At 47.2% G+C, this 16,725-nt stretch overlaps 1 protein-coding gene across 1 annotated transcript in view; it reads right to left on the reverse strand.

The window, feature by feature from the left end:
• Positions 1-507: 507 nt before the first annotated feature.
• The window catches only part of ARHGEF17 (Rho guanine nucleotide exchange factor 17), a 122,063-nt gene continuing 105,845 nt past the window's right edge, over positions 508-16,725 (reverse strand). Inside the window, exons 14-21 of the mRNA XM_083362089.1 lie at positions 15,742-15,980; positions 12,952-13,201; positions 9,659-9,745; positions 8,378-8,445; positions 6,933-7,081; positions 3,499-3,673; positions 2,074-2,331; positions 508-778 (exon numbers count right to left, since the gene is read on the reverse strand). Of these exons, the coding sequence (XP_083218215.1) occupies positions 603-778; positions 2,074-2,331; positions 3,499-3,673; positions 6,933-7,081; positions 8,378-8,445; positions 9,659-9,745; positions 12,952-13,201; positions 15,742-15,980 (1,402 nt within the window). The 3' untranslated portion in view covers positions 508-602. The remainder of the gene's footprint in view (positions 779-2,073; positions 2,332-3,498; positions 3,674-6,932; positions 7,082-8,377; positions 8,446-9,658; positions 9,746-12,951; positions 13,202-15,741; positions 15,981-16,725) is intronic.

Raw genomic sequence — 16,725 nt, forward strand, 5'->3', positions numbered from 1 at the left:
AAGGGGTGGACTTCTGCTTTTGGACCTCCTTTGGAAAAGCACGTGGGGGAATCAAAGTCTGGATGGAGAACAGATTCCTGGAATGAGGTCTAGATCTCGTCAAAGCCCCCTGAGATGGCTTAGAAGACCATCATCGACACAAGGTCCAATCCCTCGGGGGACGTGGCGCCAAATCGTTTCCCCAAAGAGGACTATCCCCTCGTAAACGGGGCCAAAGGTCCACCTTCGGGCCTTCCCACGGGGCCTCCGCGTGACAGCGTGGCCCCCCTCGGGCCCTCCTCCAGCCTCTCGCACCCACAGGCCCATGCGTGCGCCTCCCCGTTAACACTTAGAGACAGCGGTAAGCGCGAGGCGTGCAATATGGACGTGCGTTCTAAGGGGGTTGGTCGGCAGGGCGGATCGGCGACAATCCTCCTCAAGGCACGGCGCCCCCCGTGGGTCCGGGCGGCAATCACGCGTACGAGACGGAGGACGAGGCACAGCTAAAGAAATTCAGCCGTTCGGGTGGGAACGGCGAGGACGGGAGTTTGGCTCTCTCTCTCTCTTTCTCACTCTCTGCCTCGCCCCACAATGAGGGGGTGAGCGCCCCGTTCTGACCCACATCAGACCCTCCAGAGGAGGAGGTGGTTGGTGCTGTCATCCCGGCCCACCGTCTCGCTGCTGTTGGTGAGCCGGAAATCCTCGTAGCCGTCTCCACCGCTGACCACCAGCATTTTGGACTTCGATGGCCGGTGCCGCGTTGAATCCCGTTTGTCCGAGTCGCTGGATTTTTCTGTACCTGTACGGGGAAAGGTGTGTGTGTGTGAGAGAGATGTAGTTGATCAAGATGCAATTCTGTAACCAGCTAACCTAGATCTATCCGAGGAAAACCGAATGCCCCGTAGGGGCAGTCCTCGGCTGACAATTCATTTAGTGACCGCGCGAAGTTGTGACGGCTCTGAAAAAAGCGGCTTGTGGTGATTTTTTTTACGACCGTTGCCACCTCCCCCTGGTCACGTGATCAGAATTCGGAGGCTTGGCAACTGGCGTGTACTTATGACAGTTGCGGTGTCGCGTGAACCCCTTTTGCGACCTTCTGATAAGCAAAAGTCAACGGGGGAAGCCAGATTCACTTAACAACCGTGTTACTCGCTTAACAACCGCAGCGATTCGCTTAACAATGGTGGCAAGGAAGGTCACAAAATTGGAGCAAAACTCACTTAAGAACTGACTTGCTTAGCGGCAGAGATTTTGTGCTGAGCTGTGGTTGTTAAGTCAAGGGTTACCCGTAATTTGAGGTTTGCTAATTATGAATATTCATGCTTGCATTGTTTATCCCCTGCACATCTGCAGGGCTCTCATTTTTTCCTCTTTTCTTGAAATGTATAAATCTCAATGTTTCCTTTCGTGTGTAAGACTTCCTCTGATTATTTTCTGGAGGGAAATAACCTCCAGTGTGCATTGTTAAAATAATAAATACAGGGAATCCTTGACTTATGACCACAATGGACCCCAGCGTTAATGTTCCTAAGTGAGAAATTCAGTAAGTGTGTTCTGTCCCATTTTACGACTTCAGTTGCTAAGTTGGTAATACGGTTGTTAAGTGAATCTGGCTTCCCACATGGGCTTTGCTTGTCAGGAGGCTGCAAAAGGGGATCACGTGACCCCCGGGGCGTTGCGACCATCGTAACTATGAGTCAGTTGCCAAGCGTCCGAATTTCGATCACGTCACCGTGAGGATGCTGCTGCGGTCGTAAGTGTGAAAATGGTCGTAAGTCGTTTTTTTTTTTTGGTGTGTGCCATTGTAACTTTGAAAAGTCACTAAGTGAACTGTGGTAAGTCGAGGACTGCCTGTACTTCCATATGCCTTGACAATTGGTTTTTTGGATCCTGCGTTTTGATTCCACACAACCTTTAAAAGGTGAATAAAGGCAAGCCATAAAATTTCCTTTTCCTCACCGTCGTAATTTCGGTCGCTATTTGAGGCCGTCATTAAACAAGGACTCCTTGCACCGAATCCATTCTAGAGTAGATCCAATCTTGCTCAGCCTCTGATCTGCTCTAATCACCTTGAAAAGATCTTGACCAGCTCACCTGCTTCTCCTGGCAAGGGAAAAAGGGCATTAAATCCCTCGGGCAGCTCGATGGACGTAAGGAATCGGACGTGACCGGTGTGGCCTTGGGAAAGTCCGACAGGGAGAGGAGGGGTCTTCAAAGCAGCGCTGTTGCCTGCGATGGGGAGGGTCAGCACGACCCCCGCACTGGTGCCGATCCAGAGCAACTCTTTGCAGGCCAAGAGGGAAGTGATCCGCAAACAAGCCGCTTTGTGTTGCCGGATGATGGCGTCCGATCCTACAGCCGGGGAAGAGACGAAGATTATAGAAGTCTTTGGGTTAATTGTTCAAGTGGTCCTCAAAAAAAAAAAAAAAAAAAAAAAAAACAGAGCCAGGAATGATGGTTTGTCTGGCCTTTGTTTCTCTTCCTGTCTGGAAAATCGAGGGGGTGGCAGTAACCACAGGGCTGAATGCAGCGGCTTTTTGAAAAGTGCGCTTGCAAACACCATCCTGGCTTGTTTGTCTCCACTTTTGTGGACATACCCTATGCTGTGTTCCTCTGCTCTCTGGAGAAATAAAAAATCCAGAGCAGCATTCATTCATTCATTCATTCATTCATTCATTCATTCATTCATTCATTCGTACATACATACATACATAAAGGTAAAGGTTCCCCCGCACATGCGTGCTAGTCGTTTCCGAATCTAGGGGCCGGTGCTCATCTCCGTTTCAAAGCCGAAGAGCCAGCGCTTGTCCGAGGACATGGTGGCTCAGTATGCTAGGACGCTGAGCTTGTCGATCACAAGGTCGGCAGTTTGGCGGGTCGAATCCCGAGTGCCGCGTAGCAGAGTGAGCGCCTGTTACTCGTCCCAGCTTCTGCCCACCTAGCAGTTCGAAAGCACGTAAAAATGCAAGTAGAAAAATAGGGACCACTCCGGTGGGAAGGTAACGGCGTTCCGTGCGCCTTTGGCGTCTAGTCATGCCGGCCACATGACCACGGAGACGTCCTCAGACATACATACGTACATACATACATACATACAGCTTTGTTCCATATGTCATCCATTTGGTAAACTCACAAGATTTGTTTTTCTCGCTATGTGTACGTACACATCCAAACTACACTGTGCTGTTTCTCTAGGTCATACGTGTGTGTGTATGTGGGTATATGTATTACTAGTACTAGTACTAATACTACTACTATTGTTGTTGTTGCTATTGTTATTGCCAGCACAGGTGGACTTCAACTCCCAGAATTCTCCAGGCAGCATGCTGCTTGGGGAATTCTGGGAGTTGAAATCCACCCACCTTCAAGTGGCCAAGGTTGAGGAACACTGTCTTGGATGGGAGTGTTTGCAGCCACTTCTTCTCGTAAAGACATACACTCATGCTCACACACAAACACACACACACCCCGCAATCTCATGCGAGGAGCTGCAATGGCACCTGATTTCCAGGGCCTTACCTGCCAACATCTTGTGGACTGGAGGGGTGACGTCCACTTCAGCCAACTGATCATAACTGGCAGGATGATAAAGCCGGACCTGGGCGCTCCCTTGGAGGGTGACCCAAATCCCGACGCTGGAGGTCACCAGGCACGTCACACTGCGGGTGCCGTCTTGCCCGACCACAAATGTGTGCTGGGAAGGAGAGCAGAGAGACCTGGTTGACTTCTCATGAAGATACTCGCATCCTTTAGAAGTACTCCTCAACAGAACAGAACAGAATAGAGTAGTGTACTGTAGGGCAGGGGAGGGGAGGGTAGACTAGAATAGAATAGAACAGAACGGAATGGAATAAAATAGAAAATATGGAATGGAAATAATAGAATAGAATAGAGAATGGAATGAAAATAGAATAGAATAGAATAGAATAGAATAGAATAGAATAGAATAGAATAGAATAGAATAGAATAGAATAGAATAGAATAGAATATAGAATGGAATGAAAATAGAATAGTATAGAATAGAATTACAGAATATAATATAATAGAATAAAATAGAATAGAATGGAATAGAATAGAAAATATGGAATGGAAATATAATATAATATAATAGAACAGAACAGAACAGAACAGAACAGAACAGAATGGAATAGAATAGAAAATATGGAATGGAAATAGAATAGAAGAATAGAATAGAATAGAATAGAATAGAATAGAATAGAATAGAATAGAAAAGAAAATATGGAATAGAATAGAATAGAATAGAACAGAACAGAATAGAATAACAGAGTCAGAAGGGACCTTGGAGGTCATCTAGCACAGGGCTTTTCAACTTTTTCACCCATTGTACCACTTTTAGGATACGGCAACATCCGAGTACCACCGGTCACCTAGCAAGGTGTCAAAAACTTGATGAGCAAAAAAAAAAAAAAGAAAGAAAAAAAGTGATGAAGTACAGGTAGTCCTCAACTTACAACAGCTTAGTGACTGTTCGAAGTTACAATGGCCCTGAAAAAAGTGCCCCCCAAGCCACAGCCGAGCAAGACACCTGCCTGCCCACCCGGTGGCGCTCTTCCTCCTGTCCGAGGTTTTCATGGTTGGGAGCATCTCTGTTGAGGATTGACAGCGGGGGTGGGGGGGTGTTTGGTTTTTATTCCCCCCCCCCCCCCGTCTGCTGGGTGGTTGCAGCAGGTTTTGGTCACTTCACAAGACCCTGGGACACTGTGACCGTCATAAATATGAATCAGTTGCCAAGCATCTGAATTTCAATCACAAGACCCTGGAGATGCTGCAACATTCCGGCTGATCAGCGCTTCTTCTGGGCTCAACAGAAGCGCCAGGATCGGTGCTGAGCTCCAGCTGGAGCCTGGCGCTGATCCTGGCGCTTCCGCTGAGCCCTGACAGCCCTGCAGCTCCAGCCGTCTCTCGCTCGGGCTTGTGCGGTGCTGCCACCGGGTCAGCTCATTCCCCTCCCCCGCTACCACTTTGCTAGGATGGTCGCGTACCACCTGCCAGGTGCCCATGTACCACAGGTGGTATCCGTACCACTGGTTGGAAAGCCCTGCTCTACTCCAACCCCCTGCTCAAGCAGGAGACCCTATGCCATTCCAGACAAGTGGCTGTCCAACGTATGAGCATTTGTTTTGCAACCGTTTGAAATTACGACAACTGCTGGAAGAAGTGAGTACAAGGAGTGTTGGACTTACAACAGTTTGTTTAGTGTCCGTTCGAAGTTACGACCACACTGAAAAATGTGCCCTGTGACCGTTTTCCCCGCTTACAACCACTGCAGCATTCCCACAGTCATGTGATCATAATTCAGATCCTTGGCAACCGACTCGTATTCATGACGGTTGCAGAGTGCTGGTGTGTGTGTGTGTGTGTGTGTGTGTGTGTGTGTGTGTGCGCGTGTCATGTGATCGATCCGCTTCTTGCGACCTTCTGACAAGCAGTCAAAGGGGGAAGCCAGCTTCGCTGGACAGCTGAGTTACTAAATTAACGATCCTGTTAACAACGGTGGCGAGGAAGGTCATCAAATGGGGCCAAACGTGTTTGATAACTGTCTTGCTTCACAACAGAAATGTTGGGCTCAGTTTTGGCCGTAAGTCGAGGACTAGCTGTACATGTTTCTCTCTCCAAGCCTTTGTTTTGCTGGGTTTCGTACCTGCGGACTATTTCATTTCCCTTCCCAACAACAGGCACCCAAAGATCAAGCACGCAGGATCTGGAATCCAGTGGGAAGATGGTGTTCTGTCCCAGCCTATGTGAGTCCTTGTGAACCCACAAGGACACATCCCTCTTTTAACAAGTAGGCTGGAAACGCAGGAAAAACAAACCCCTTTTATTATTATTGACAGGCCTGCAAAATGTCCCCAAAGCAAAGGCAAACAGAACACGATTCAATCGGAGGATTGTCCACAGGCCAGGCGAACAGAACACGATCCCACGAAACTTGAGTCCTTCGCAAAGGGATGCCTTCAGCAACCAGCACCGCCCACACCTTCCCTTTTTATTACGCAGACCCCAGGTGTAGCTTCTCAAGGCCTTCTCCTTCGCCCTTGGAGTCGCCCCATTGCCTCCCTCTGTCCTGCTCTTGTTGCCTGTCGGCATTTGCAAGCGTCTATGACCGTGGTGCCGAACCTATGGCACACGTGCCACAGGTGGCACACACACAGCCCTCTCTGTGGGCACGCATCCTGTCGCCCCAGTCCTAGGCCTTCAGATGGTTTTTATAAAACCTTTTCGCTTGTGGCTTCCACCACCATGTGCAAAAAAAAAAAAGGTTCAATCAATCAATTTCAACTTCTCGCGGGGAAAAAAAAGATCTCGCAAAGTTGGAATTGATTGACTTTTTAGTCCCACCCAGTCTGCCGTTACCACTGAAGCCATGCCCCCTGATAGGGCACGCCCACCCAACGGGCCAGGGTGCCCCGGCTACCCAGCTGCCAATGAAACATAAGTGGGTTTTGGGTTGCAGTTTGGGCACTCAGTCTCTAAAAGGTTCGCCATCACTGGTCTATGATGTCTTCCAGCTGTGAGTCCTCAGAGTCTGACTCAGCTTCCTAGCACAGCTGGGTCTCAGCCTGAGGAGGAGGGGAGGGGCCAGGCTCTTCATCAGATTGTAAGTTCTGGAGCTCCTCAGAGCCTTCCTCCTCCTCTGATGGCTCTCCAGGCCCCTCCTCCTCCTCCTCTGATTCCCAAGCTGCCGGGCCCATTGGTTGGCACGAAATCACAACAGATGGATCCTGCTCAAAAACCTTATGATTTCCACTTGTACGTGTTAATTTTAGAAGCCCAAAAGTCAGCTATGCGCACGGGGTCTCCAACCCTATCACCACTGATCTCCTGGTTCCCCGAGACCCCTTGCAAAACCTGGAGGAACCTACTTGCAGGTATCCACCTGGTGCTGACGTTGCCTGCAGAAGCTGGTGGAGCTAGAATTGGCCCCTTCTTACCTCCTGAAGCAGCGTGGAAGTCTTGAGGATAACGATTCGGTTCTGGCAGCCACACCAGAGCTTCCCGCCCACGGCCACCATCTTGGTTACGGGGCTGCCCGGAGAGCCCAACAAGAGAGACTTCGAGTTGTGAGAATCCCAAAAGCGTCCTGGAAGAGAGAAAAGGAGATAAGCAACCTGCGTTTTGCTTCTTCACGGAAGACGCCTCGCTATTTGGGCGATGTGGCCGTGGGAGAAGGAGAGGCAGAGTCAAAAGAGGAGTCAGCCTGGAATCCCTTCGTAGCCACAAGGAAACTACTCCGTTCAACCTCCCTTGAATACAGTCGCCCCTTAGCTAACTCCTAGCAGGCGCTAACCTTTAGTTGAAAAGATTCCTTGTGCGTAGGCTTTATAGCGATAAATCAGTTTGCAGGTAGCCCTTGACTTACACCCCATCATTTAGTGACGGTTCGAAGTTACAACGGCCCTGAACAAAATGACTTATGACCGCCTTTCACACTTCCGACGTGCCGTATCGCCACGGCCACGTAACCCTTTTGTGGTACAAGCTATTGTGGACGTTTATAACAATGACACTCCTACAAGAGCCTACGGGTATTGTGTGAATGCCGCCACAATCTTTTCTCGCCCCCCCACCCCTCCTTCCCCAAATGCTTTGGGGTTATTTAGGATATCGGCCAGAATCTTGGGTTATACCCAGTCCTCGATTTACAAGCACAAACTGAGGCCAAAATTTCTTTCGTTAAGCGAGACAGTGGTTAGACGTGTTTCGCCCCTTTTTACAACCTTTCTCGCCTGCGTGGTTAAGTGAATGGCTGCAGTTGTTTAGTTCGTAACGCGGTCGTCAAGCGAATCCGGCTTAACTTTGCTCGTCAGGAGGTCGCTAAAGGGGATCACGTGACACACACACACACACACACACGGGGACGCTGTGTCCGTCATAAACACCAGTCAGTTGCCGAGTGTCTGAATTTTGATCCCATGACCGTGGGGATGCTCGGAAAGATGAAAAATAAGTCGTTTTTTTTTCTTTCTCCCAATGCTGGTTTAACTTTGAACAGTCACTAAACGAATGGCGGGGGTGGGGTCACTAAACGAGGCATTATCCATCCCAAAAAAACCCAGCAAGAGGGTCTGACCTGGGGAAGCCATTCTGCCATCACCGCTACTCAGCGTGATGGATAGGATTCACACGTGCTTCCAATTTTGCAAGGTCACCCCTCCCCAGCTTTGTGGGATTGCCAGCCCCAACTTTCTCAACCCCTCCGGAACAGGAAGGCAGAAGTGGCCAGGGCTTTGCTGAGTGGGGGTGTGTGTGATGGGAGGTGTAGTTCTGCGGGGAGTGGGAGAAATAGGAGAAAATATATCCTTGGCCACTTTCGGAGCCAAAGCACCAGGAAAGGCCGGGTGTCCTTAAGTGGCAGGTGTATATTCAGCCTTCTTACCTGCCTCCCTCTGATAGGCGATCAGCTCTCCGTTGGCCAGGGACACGAACACCTGGTTATCAAGATACCTGTGGAACGATAACAATGATTTTAGCGAATTGATATGCTTCCCAACTTCCCCTATAACTCTGGACAGTTCTATGTATTAACAACTTTATTGATTAGCCCTCGGGCCATATCAAAGTGCCAGTTTCCAGCACAAATTGTTACTCAAATTTGATACAAACGATTTAAAATGGAATTTGATAAAATACAATTAAAAATGGAATTAGAATAAGGTACGATGGACAGCTCTATGCTATTCCACCTTGCCTCTCCCCCCACTCTGAAATAAATCACAATAATGTGGAGGGGTGGGGAAAGAAACCACACGTTTTACGTCAGATAAAAGCGGGCTGCTCGGAAACCCATTCACACACGATAGGATGGTAGCCAGAACAGCAGTGAAAAAAATAATTCATCTCCGCTGAATCGTTAAGCCTGGGTTGTGTTATCTCCAATGCTTTTATCTCTAAATGCTTTTATTCACTGATCGGCAATAATCCATTCCCACAACTGAAATTGTAAAGGTTTAGGAGAAAAAAATATATCGTAGACTCCTAAGTTTGAAATAGACCTCGGAGGTCACAGAAGCATAGTCTCCTAGGGTTGGGACCCCGGGGGTCACAGAAGCATAGGCTCCTTGGGGTGGGAAGTTGACCCCGGAGGTCACCGTATCATAGACTCCTGGGGCCGGAAGGGACCTCGGAGGTCCTCTGGCCCAAGTTAGCAATCCCCTCAAACCACACCAGCCAAATGGTTGTCCATACTTGGCTTGAGATCCTCCTGGAATGGCGGCCCTAAAACGCCCAGAGAAGTGTGTTCATGGGAAGAAGAATCATTCAAGTCATGGAGCAGCCCAGACTTTCCTTCCTCCCCCCCCAGATCCAATCGTGATCGCTTGTCCCATGTTCAAAACATCTTCTAAACCGGGACTCTTCAAACGTGGCCCTTTTAGGACTTGTGGACTTCAAGTCCCAGAATTCCTCAGCCAGGCACACGTGCCTGGCTGAGGAACTCTGGGACTTGAAGTCCACAAGTCCTAAAAGGGCCAACTTTGAAGAGCCCTGTTCTAAATGCTCCATCCTTCACTAAATCTTTTGGTCTTTACACTTTTCTATTCCTTCCTTTACCGCGTGCAGCAAAATTGGGACTTCTCCTTAAATCCGCACGGGATATCAACCGGTCCGGCGTAGTGGCGCATGGGGTACGTGTGTACCCTAAATGTGCTTCGACACTTACAAAATGCAGGTGACAGAGGCCGAATGTTGCATCTTCAGGCTGTTCTTCCGGTTGCGAATGTTGTCTGAAGACTGATAGACGTGGATGCTGCAAACCAAAGGGGAGAGACGTGAGGTCCGGATCCCGAGGCAACTCAAGGCAAAAAGGGCATTGTGCTGATTTAAGAGAGATGACTGATGAAAAACTGTAGTAGACTCGTGAGGAGGAGGAGGTGGGGCTGTGGGGGTCGTTGTTGCTCTCTGAGATTGGCTGGTTTCTTGCAGATGTTTCATTACCCAACTAGGTAACATCATCTGGGAAGGAAGGAAGGAAGGAAGGAAGGAAGGAAGGAAGGAAGGAAGGAAGGAAGGAAGGAAGGAAGGAAGGAAGGAAGGGGGCTGTGGGGTCCTTGGTGCTCTCTGAGCTTGGCTGGTTTCTTGCAGATGTTTCATTACCCAACTAGGTAACATCATCTGTGCTAGAAGGAAGAAGGAAGCAAGGAAGGAAGCAAGGAAGAAAGGAAGAAAGGAAGGGAGAGAGGGAGGAAGGAAGGAAGGAAGGAAGGAAGGAAGGAAGGAAGGGAGGAAGGAAGGAAGGGGGCTGTGGGATCTTTGGTGCTCTCTGAGCTTGGCTGGTTTCTTGCAGATGTTTCATTACCCAACTAGGTAACATCATCTGTGCTAGAAGGAAGAAGGAAGCAAGGAAGGAAGCAAGGAAGAAAGGAAGGAAGGAAGGGAGAGAGGGAGGGAGGAAGGAAGGAAGGAGGAAGGAAGGAAGGAAGGGGGCTGTGGGGTCATTGGTGCTCTCTGAGCTTAGCTGATTTTTTGCAGACGTTTCATTACCCAACTAGGTAACATCATCTGTGCTAGAAGGAAGAAGGAAGGAAGGAAGCAATGAAGAAAGGAAGGAAGGAAGGGAGAGAGGGAGGAAGGAAGGAAGGAAGGAGGAAGGAAGGAAGGAAGGAAGGGGGCTGTGGGATCTTTGGTGCTCTCTGAGCTTGACTGGTTTCTTGCAGATGTTTCATTACCCAACTAGGTAACATCATCTGGGAAGGAAGGAAGGAAGGAAGGAAGGAAGGAGGAGGAGGAGGAGGAGAACTACTGAAGCTAACGTATCAGAGGAACAATAGCTACACCTCAGAATTCCATATTTGTAGCTCAGGATTGAACTGTGGGCTCCTTGCTGCTCTCTGAGCTTGGTGTCAATGCTGCCAACACTGACATGTTTTTGCACTGACAATATAAGAGGCAGCCTTTTGCTTTAACTGTTCGGCTTTGAATCACTAAAGCGCCGGAGGAATTCAACCCGGATATTTTGAGAAGATAAGAGCGCAGCTTCAGAAGGGAAGTGAAACTTCGTGTGTTAAACTAATTGGTGAATGTGATTTATGATGTGTAATTAAAGGAGGGAGATTCTGTATGATATGATGTGTTAAGGGGAGGAGAATTCAGATTCTGGCGTCCATCCATGAGTGCCGATGCTCCGTTCTCATTATTATAGACTTTTTTGGAATAAACTATCATGCAGTGTTCTTTGATCTGTCTCATTCATCGGAACCATGACACTTGCTTGATTTCTTGCAGACGTTTCAGTACCCAACTAGGTAATACCCTCAGTGCGAGTGGCTTGCCCTGTCGGTGCTGGTGGCGGTGTTCCTCGTGGTTCCTTGATTAGGCTGTGGTTACAAGCTCACTCCCACCAACACTGACAGGTCAAACCAGATGTATATAAAAGTGTATCTAAGGAGAAAGGGCAAACCCCACTTGCTTCCAGCACTGATGATGTTACCTACTTCGGTAATGAAACGTCTGCAAGAAAACAACCAAACTCAGAGAGCACCAAGGACCCCACAGTCCTCCTCCTCCTCCTCCTCTCTACAACCCCCTCCCTTCTAGCACTGATGATGTTACCTAGTTGGGTCATGAAACTTCTGCAATAAAACAGCCCAGCTCAGAGACCACCGAAGGCCTCAACTCCGACCTACAAATATCTCTTCCATGAACAGAGTTAGCCAAACGATCACCCGCTGGCTCCCAAGCAATGAAAGGAATTATATTTATATTAAATCATTTTCAAGAGCTCTCAGAGCATCCTGTGACCTCAGAGCAGCCCAGCCAATGGGATAGAGCAGGGGTCTTCAAACGTGGCCCTTTGATGACTTGTGGACTTCAACTCACAGAATTCCTCAGCCAGCATGGGGAAACTATGGCCTCTTCATGACTTGTGGACTTCAACTCCCAGAATTCCTGAGGCAGCATGGGGGAACTATGGCCTCTTCATGACTTGTGGACTTCAACTCCCAGAATTCCTGAGGCAGCATGGGGGAACTATGGCCCCTTCATGACTTGTGGACTTCAACTCCCAGAATTCCTGAGGCAGCATGGGGGAACTATGGCCCCTTCATGACTTGTGGACTTCAACTCCCAGAATTCCTGAGCCAGCATGGGGGAACTTTGGCCCCTTCATGACTGGTGGACTTCAACTCCCAGAATTCCTGAGCCAGCATGGGGGAACTATGGCCCCTTCATGACTTGTGGACTTCAACTCCCAGAATTCCTGAGGCAGCATGGGGGAACTATGGCCCCTTCATGACTTGTGGACTTCAACTCCCAGAATTCCTCAGCCAGCATGGGGGAACTATGGCTCCTTCATGACTCGTGGACTTCAACTCCCAGAATTCCTCAGCCAGCATGGGGAAACTATGGCCTCTTCATGACTTGTGGACTTCAACTCCCAGAATTCCTGAGGCAGCATGGGGGAACTATGGCCCCTTCATGACTTGTGGACTTCAACTCCCAGAGTTCCTGAGGCAGCATGGGGGAAATTTTGGCCCATTCATGACTCGTGGACTTCAACTCCCAGAATTCCTGAGGCAGCATAGGGGAACTATGGCCTCTTCATGACTTGTGGACTTCAACTCCCAGAATTCCTGAGCCAGCATGGGGAAACTATGGCCCCTTCATGACTTGTGGACGTCAACTCCCAGAATTCCTGAGGCAGCATGGGGGAAGTTTTGGCCCCTTCATGACTTGAGGACTTCAACTCCCAGAATTCCTCAGCCAGCAAAGGGGAAAATTTGGCCCCTTCATGACTCGTGGACTTCAACTCCCAGAATTCCTCAGCCAGCGTGCCTGGCTGAGGAATTCTGGGAGTTGAAGTCCATCAGTCCTAAAAGGGCCAAGTTTGAAGACCCCTGGGATAGAGAGCCTGCGGGGAGCCCTCTTTCTCGTCTGGACACTCCGAAGGAAAACAGGGGTTCTGGCACCACCCGTTAGCCCCAAACCTGGAGGGGTGCCAGGGCAGGGTGTCCTTACCAGCCATCCTCGGTGCCCAGCCACATGGAGCTTTGATAGGCCTCGGGATCCACGCTCAGCAGGTCTTCCAGGCTGGCCCTGGTGAAAGAGCCTTGACTGGAGCGCCTCATGGCTCGGCCATCCATGGGGCTTTCGCCGATTTGGTTCTGGGCGAAGGGGCGAACGATGGGAAGGAAGCTACCGGGGTCCTGCTCCTCTTCCGAGCTGGTGGTCTCGGCCGTCACATCTTTGGAACTGGGGCTCTCCTCATCTGGCAAAGGAAAGAGGACAGCAAAATGTGGGGATTCCTCGACTTACAAACATTTGCAAACATATTTAAGTGGACCATCGCCTAAACAGGAGCCAGCCGGGTGCTGCAGCTGCCAAAACAGCCAACACAGTGCTGGGCTGCATTAATAGAGGGGTAGAATCAAGATCACGTGAAGGGTTAATACCACTTTACAAGGCCTTGGTAAGGCCACACTTGGAATACGGCATCCAGTTTTGGTCCCCACGATGTAAAAAAGATGTCGAGACTCTAGAAAGAGTGCAGAGAAGAGCAACGAAGATGATCAAGGGACTGGAGGCTAAAACATATCAGGAACGGTTGCTGGAATTGGGTATGTGTAGTTTAATGAAGAGAAGGATGAGGGGTGACAGGATAGCCGCCTTCCAGTTTCTCAGGGGCTGCCCCAAAGAAGAGGGAGTCAAGCTATTCTCCAAAGCCCCTGAAGGCAGGACGAGAAGCAATGGATGGAAACTAGTCAAGGAGAGAAGCAACCTAGAACTAAGGAGGAATTTTCTGACAGTTAGAACAATTAATCAGTGGAACAACCTGCCTCCAGAAACGGTGAGTGCTTCAAAACTTGAGGTTTTTAAGAAGAGACTGGACGGCCATTTGTCTGAAATGGTACACGGTTTCCTGCCTGAGTAGGGGGTTGGATTAGATGACCTCCAAGGTCCCTTCCAACTCTGTTATTCTATTCTATTCTATTCTATTCTATTCTATTCTATTCTATTCTATTCTATTCTATTCTATTCTATTCTATTCTATTCTATTCTATTCTATTCTATTCTATTCTATTCTATTCTATTCTATTCTATTCTATTCTATTCTATTCTAAGTTTATTCTGTTCTGTCTATCCACTCCTTCCTTCCTTCCTTCCTTCCTTCCTTCCTTCCTTCCTTTCCTTCCTTCCTTCCTTCCTTCCTTCCTTCGAAGTACATCCAATTCTTTCAACTATTCTTCATAAGATTTTGCTTGCAAGCCCATCACCACATTCACCGCTCTTCTCTCCGCTTCTCCTGGTGCCTCATATTCAAGAGATTTTGGAAAACCCACTTCCTCCACACTTTTATTCCAGAATACAGGGTGGGTTATTGCAGATTGCTTAAAACCTCTCTCCCAAATCCAGAATCCTTCCTTGAAAGACTTCCTAGGAAGTTTTAACTTCCTAAATTCGCAGCTAGCACGTCCTCTAGCAGGAAAATTGGAGAAGTCCAGTCCCCACCAACTTTAGCAGACATCAGCTTGGGAAAACTAGTTCATAGCTAAACAGGAAGTTATGCCTGGAGATATTTTTTTTAATGTGCTGCTATTTTTAAAGGGCTGCTATAATAAATGCTTCATTCTGTTTTGAAAGATTGGGGCCGCTCCTTTTAACAATATTAATAATAATAAAAAAATTGTTTTTAGGAGGGAGCATTGTTATATGGATGATGGTTTATTCCAGTGCGTTGCTTATTAATAGGATATCGCGTCGCACCATCTAGACACTGGCTACAGCATTAATATAAACAATAACAAGCTCCCATTCGGTGCAGAATACGTCATATTATTCCATCTCGGTTCTAACAACGCTGTGATTCTCAAAGTGGATAAACAAGGACAGCTTCCAGGGAGCAAAAATATTTGGACATTTTGCTAGGTAATAAAAGGCCTGTTTCTTAGGAACAGAGAGACAACTGAATTGTTTGTGCTGAAATGCTTCCACGCTGCTTTATCAAGTACTTGCTAGGGGGGGAAAAAAGAGAAAAAGTTGGATTTTTAAAATGTTTCTTAAAGCAACCAAGTCTTGGTAAAAGAAAATGGGCTGAAAAAACAACAACTCCGTGTGTGTTTGTGTGTGATTGTATGTGTGTATGGAACGGGACTTTTGCAGTACAGGTAGTCCTCGACTTACCCCCACAATTGAGCCCAAACATTTTGGTCGTTAAGTGAGACCTATGTTAATTTGGCTCCATTTTTATGGCATTTCTCGCCACAGTTCTTAAGTGAATCACAAGGTGATCACTAAAAACCAACATGGGTTTGTCAAAAACAGATCATGCCAGACAAATCTTATTGCATTCTTTGACCAAGGGTTTCCTGCCTGAGCAGGGGGTTGGACTAGATGACCTCCAAGGTCCCTTCCAACTTTATTATTATTACTGTTGTTGTTGTTGTTGTTATATTACTACTATTACTACTACTACTACTACTGCAGTTGTTCAGTTAGTGACATAGTTCTAAAATTAATCTGGCTTCCCCACTGATTTTGCAAAAGGGGATCACGTGACACCCGGGGACGCTGGAACCAGTCATAAATACGAAGCATCTGAATTTTGATCATGTGACCCCGGGACATTGCAACCGTCATAAATACGTGCCAGTTGCCAAGCCTCTGAATTTTGAACACGTGACCACGGGGATGCTGCAACGGTCGTAAGTGTGTCGCTTTTCCAGCACTGTAGTAACTCTGAACGGTCGCTATATGAACTCACTTCACAGCTCGCCGTGTCTTTTCTTTTTCCAGAAACAGACAACTCACTTGTAAAACTGGAGATGGTGGAGTGGCTTTGAAGGGTGCCCGAGGGACTTGGCGAGGACTCGTCGTCGGTGTCATCGCTGTCAAACGGGACGAGTTCCTGGCCGGTGGTATCCATCGGCTCCAAGATCTCCAGAGAAGATCCAGAAATGGAGATGTGCAAACACGGTTGAGGGGGAGCCTCATCCAGGGTGGGGTTTGGTAGCTCCGAGGCTGGGCTGGCCAGAGAGACGGGGCGTTCCCTAGGAAAGAAGGCGTTGTAAAAAAGAAAAGTGAGTCTGCTACACGTTGAATTTTATTCTATTCTATTCTACTTTAATTATTCTATTCTATTCTATTCTATTCTATTCTATTCTATTCTATTCTATTCTATTCCATATTTTCTATTCTATTCTATTCTATTCTATTCCATATTTTCTAATCTCTTCTATATTTTCTATTCTATTCTATTCTACTTAAATTATTCTATTCTATTCTATCCTATTCTATTCTATGCCATATTTTCTTTTCTATTCTATTCCATTCCATATTTTCTATTCTATTCTATTCTATTCTATTCTATTCTATTCTATTCTATTCTATTCTATTCTATTCTATTCTATTCTATTCTATTCTATTCTATTCTATTCCATTCTATTCTAATTCTATTCTATTCTATTCATCCATTCCATTGCATTGCATATTTTCTATTCTATTCTATTCTATTCTATTCTATTCTATTCTATTCTATTCTATTCTATTCTATTCTATTCTACTTTAATTATTCTATTCTATTCTATTATTCTATTCTATTCTATTCTATTCTATTCCAATTCTTATTTCTATTCTATTCTATTCTATTCTACTTTAATTATTCTATTCTATTCTATTCTATTCTATTCTATTCTATTCCATATTTTCTATTCTATTCTATTCTATTCTATTCTATTCCATATTTTCTAATCTATTCTATATTTTCTATTCTATTCTATTCTACTTAAATTATTC

This window comes from Vipera ursinii (assembly GCF_947247035.1).
Source record: "Vipera ursinii genome assembly, chromosome: 4".
In the NCBI taxonomy this organism is placed as follows: domain Eukaryota; kingdom Metazoa; phylum Chordata; class Lepidosauria; order Squamata; family Viperidae; genus Vipera; species Vipera ursinii.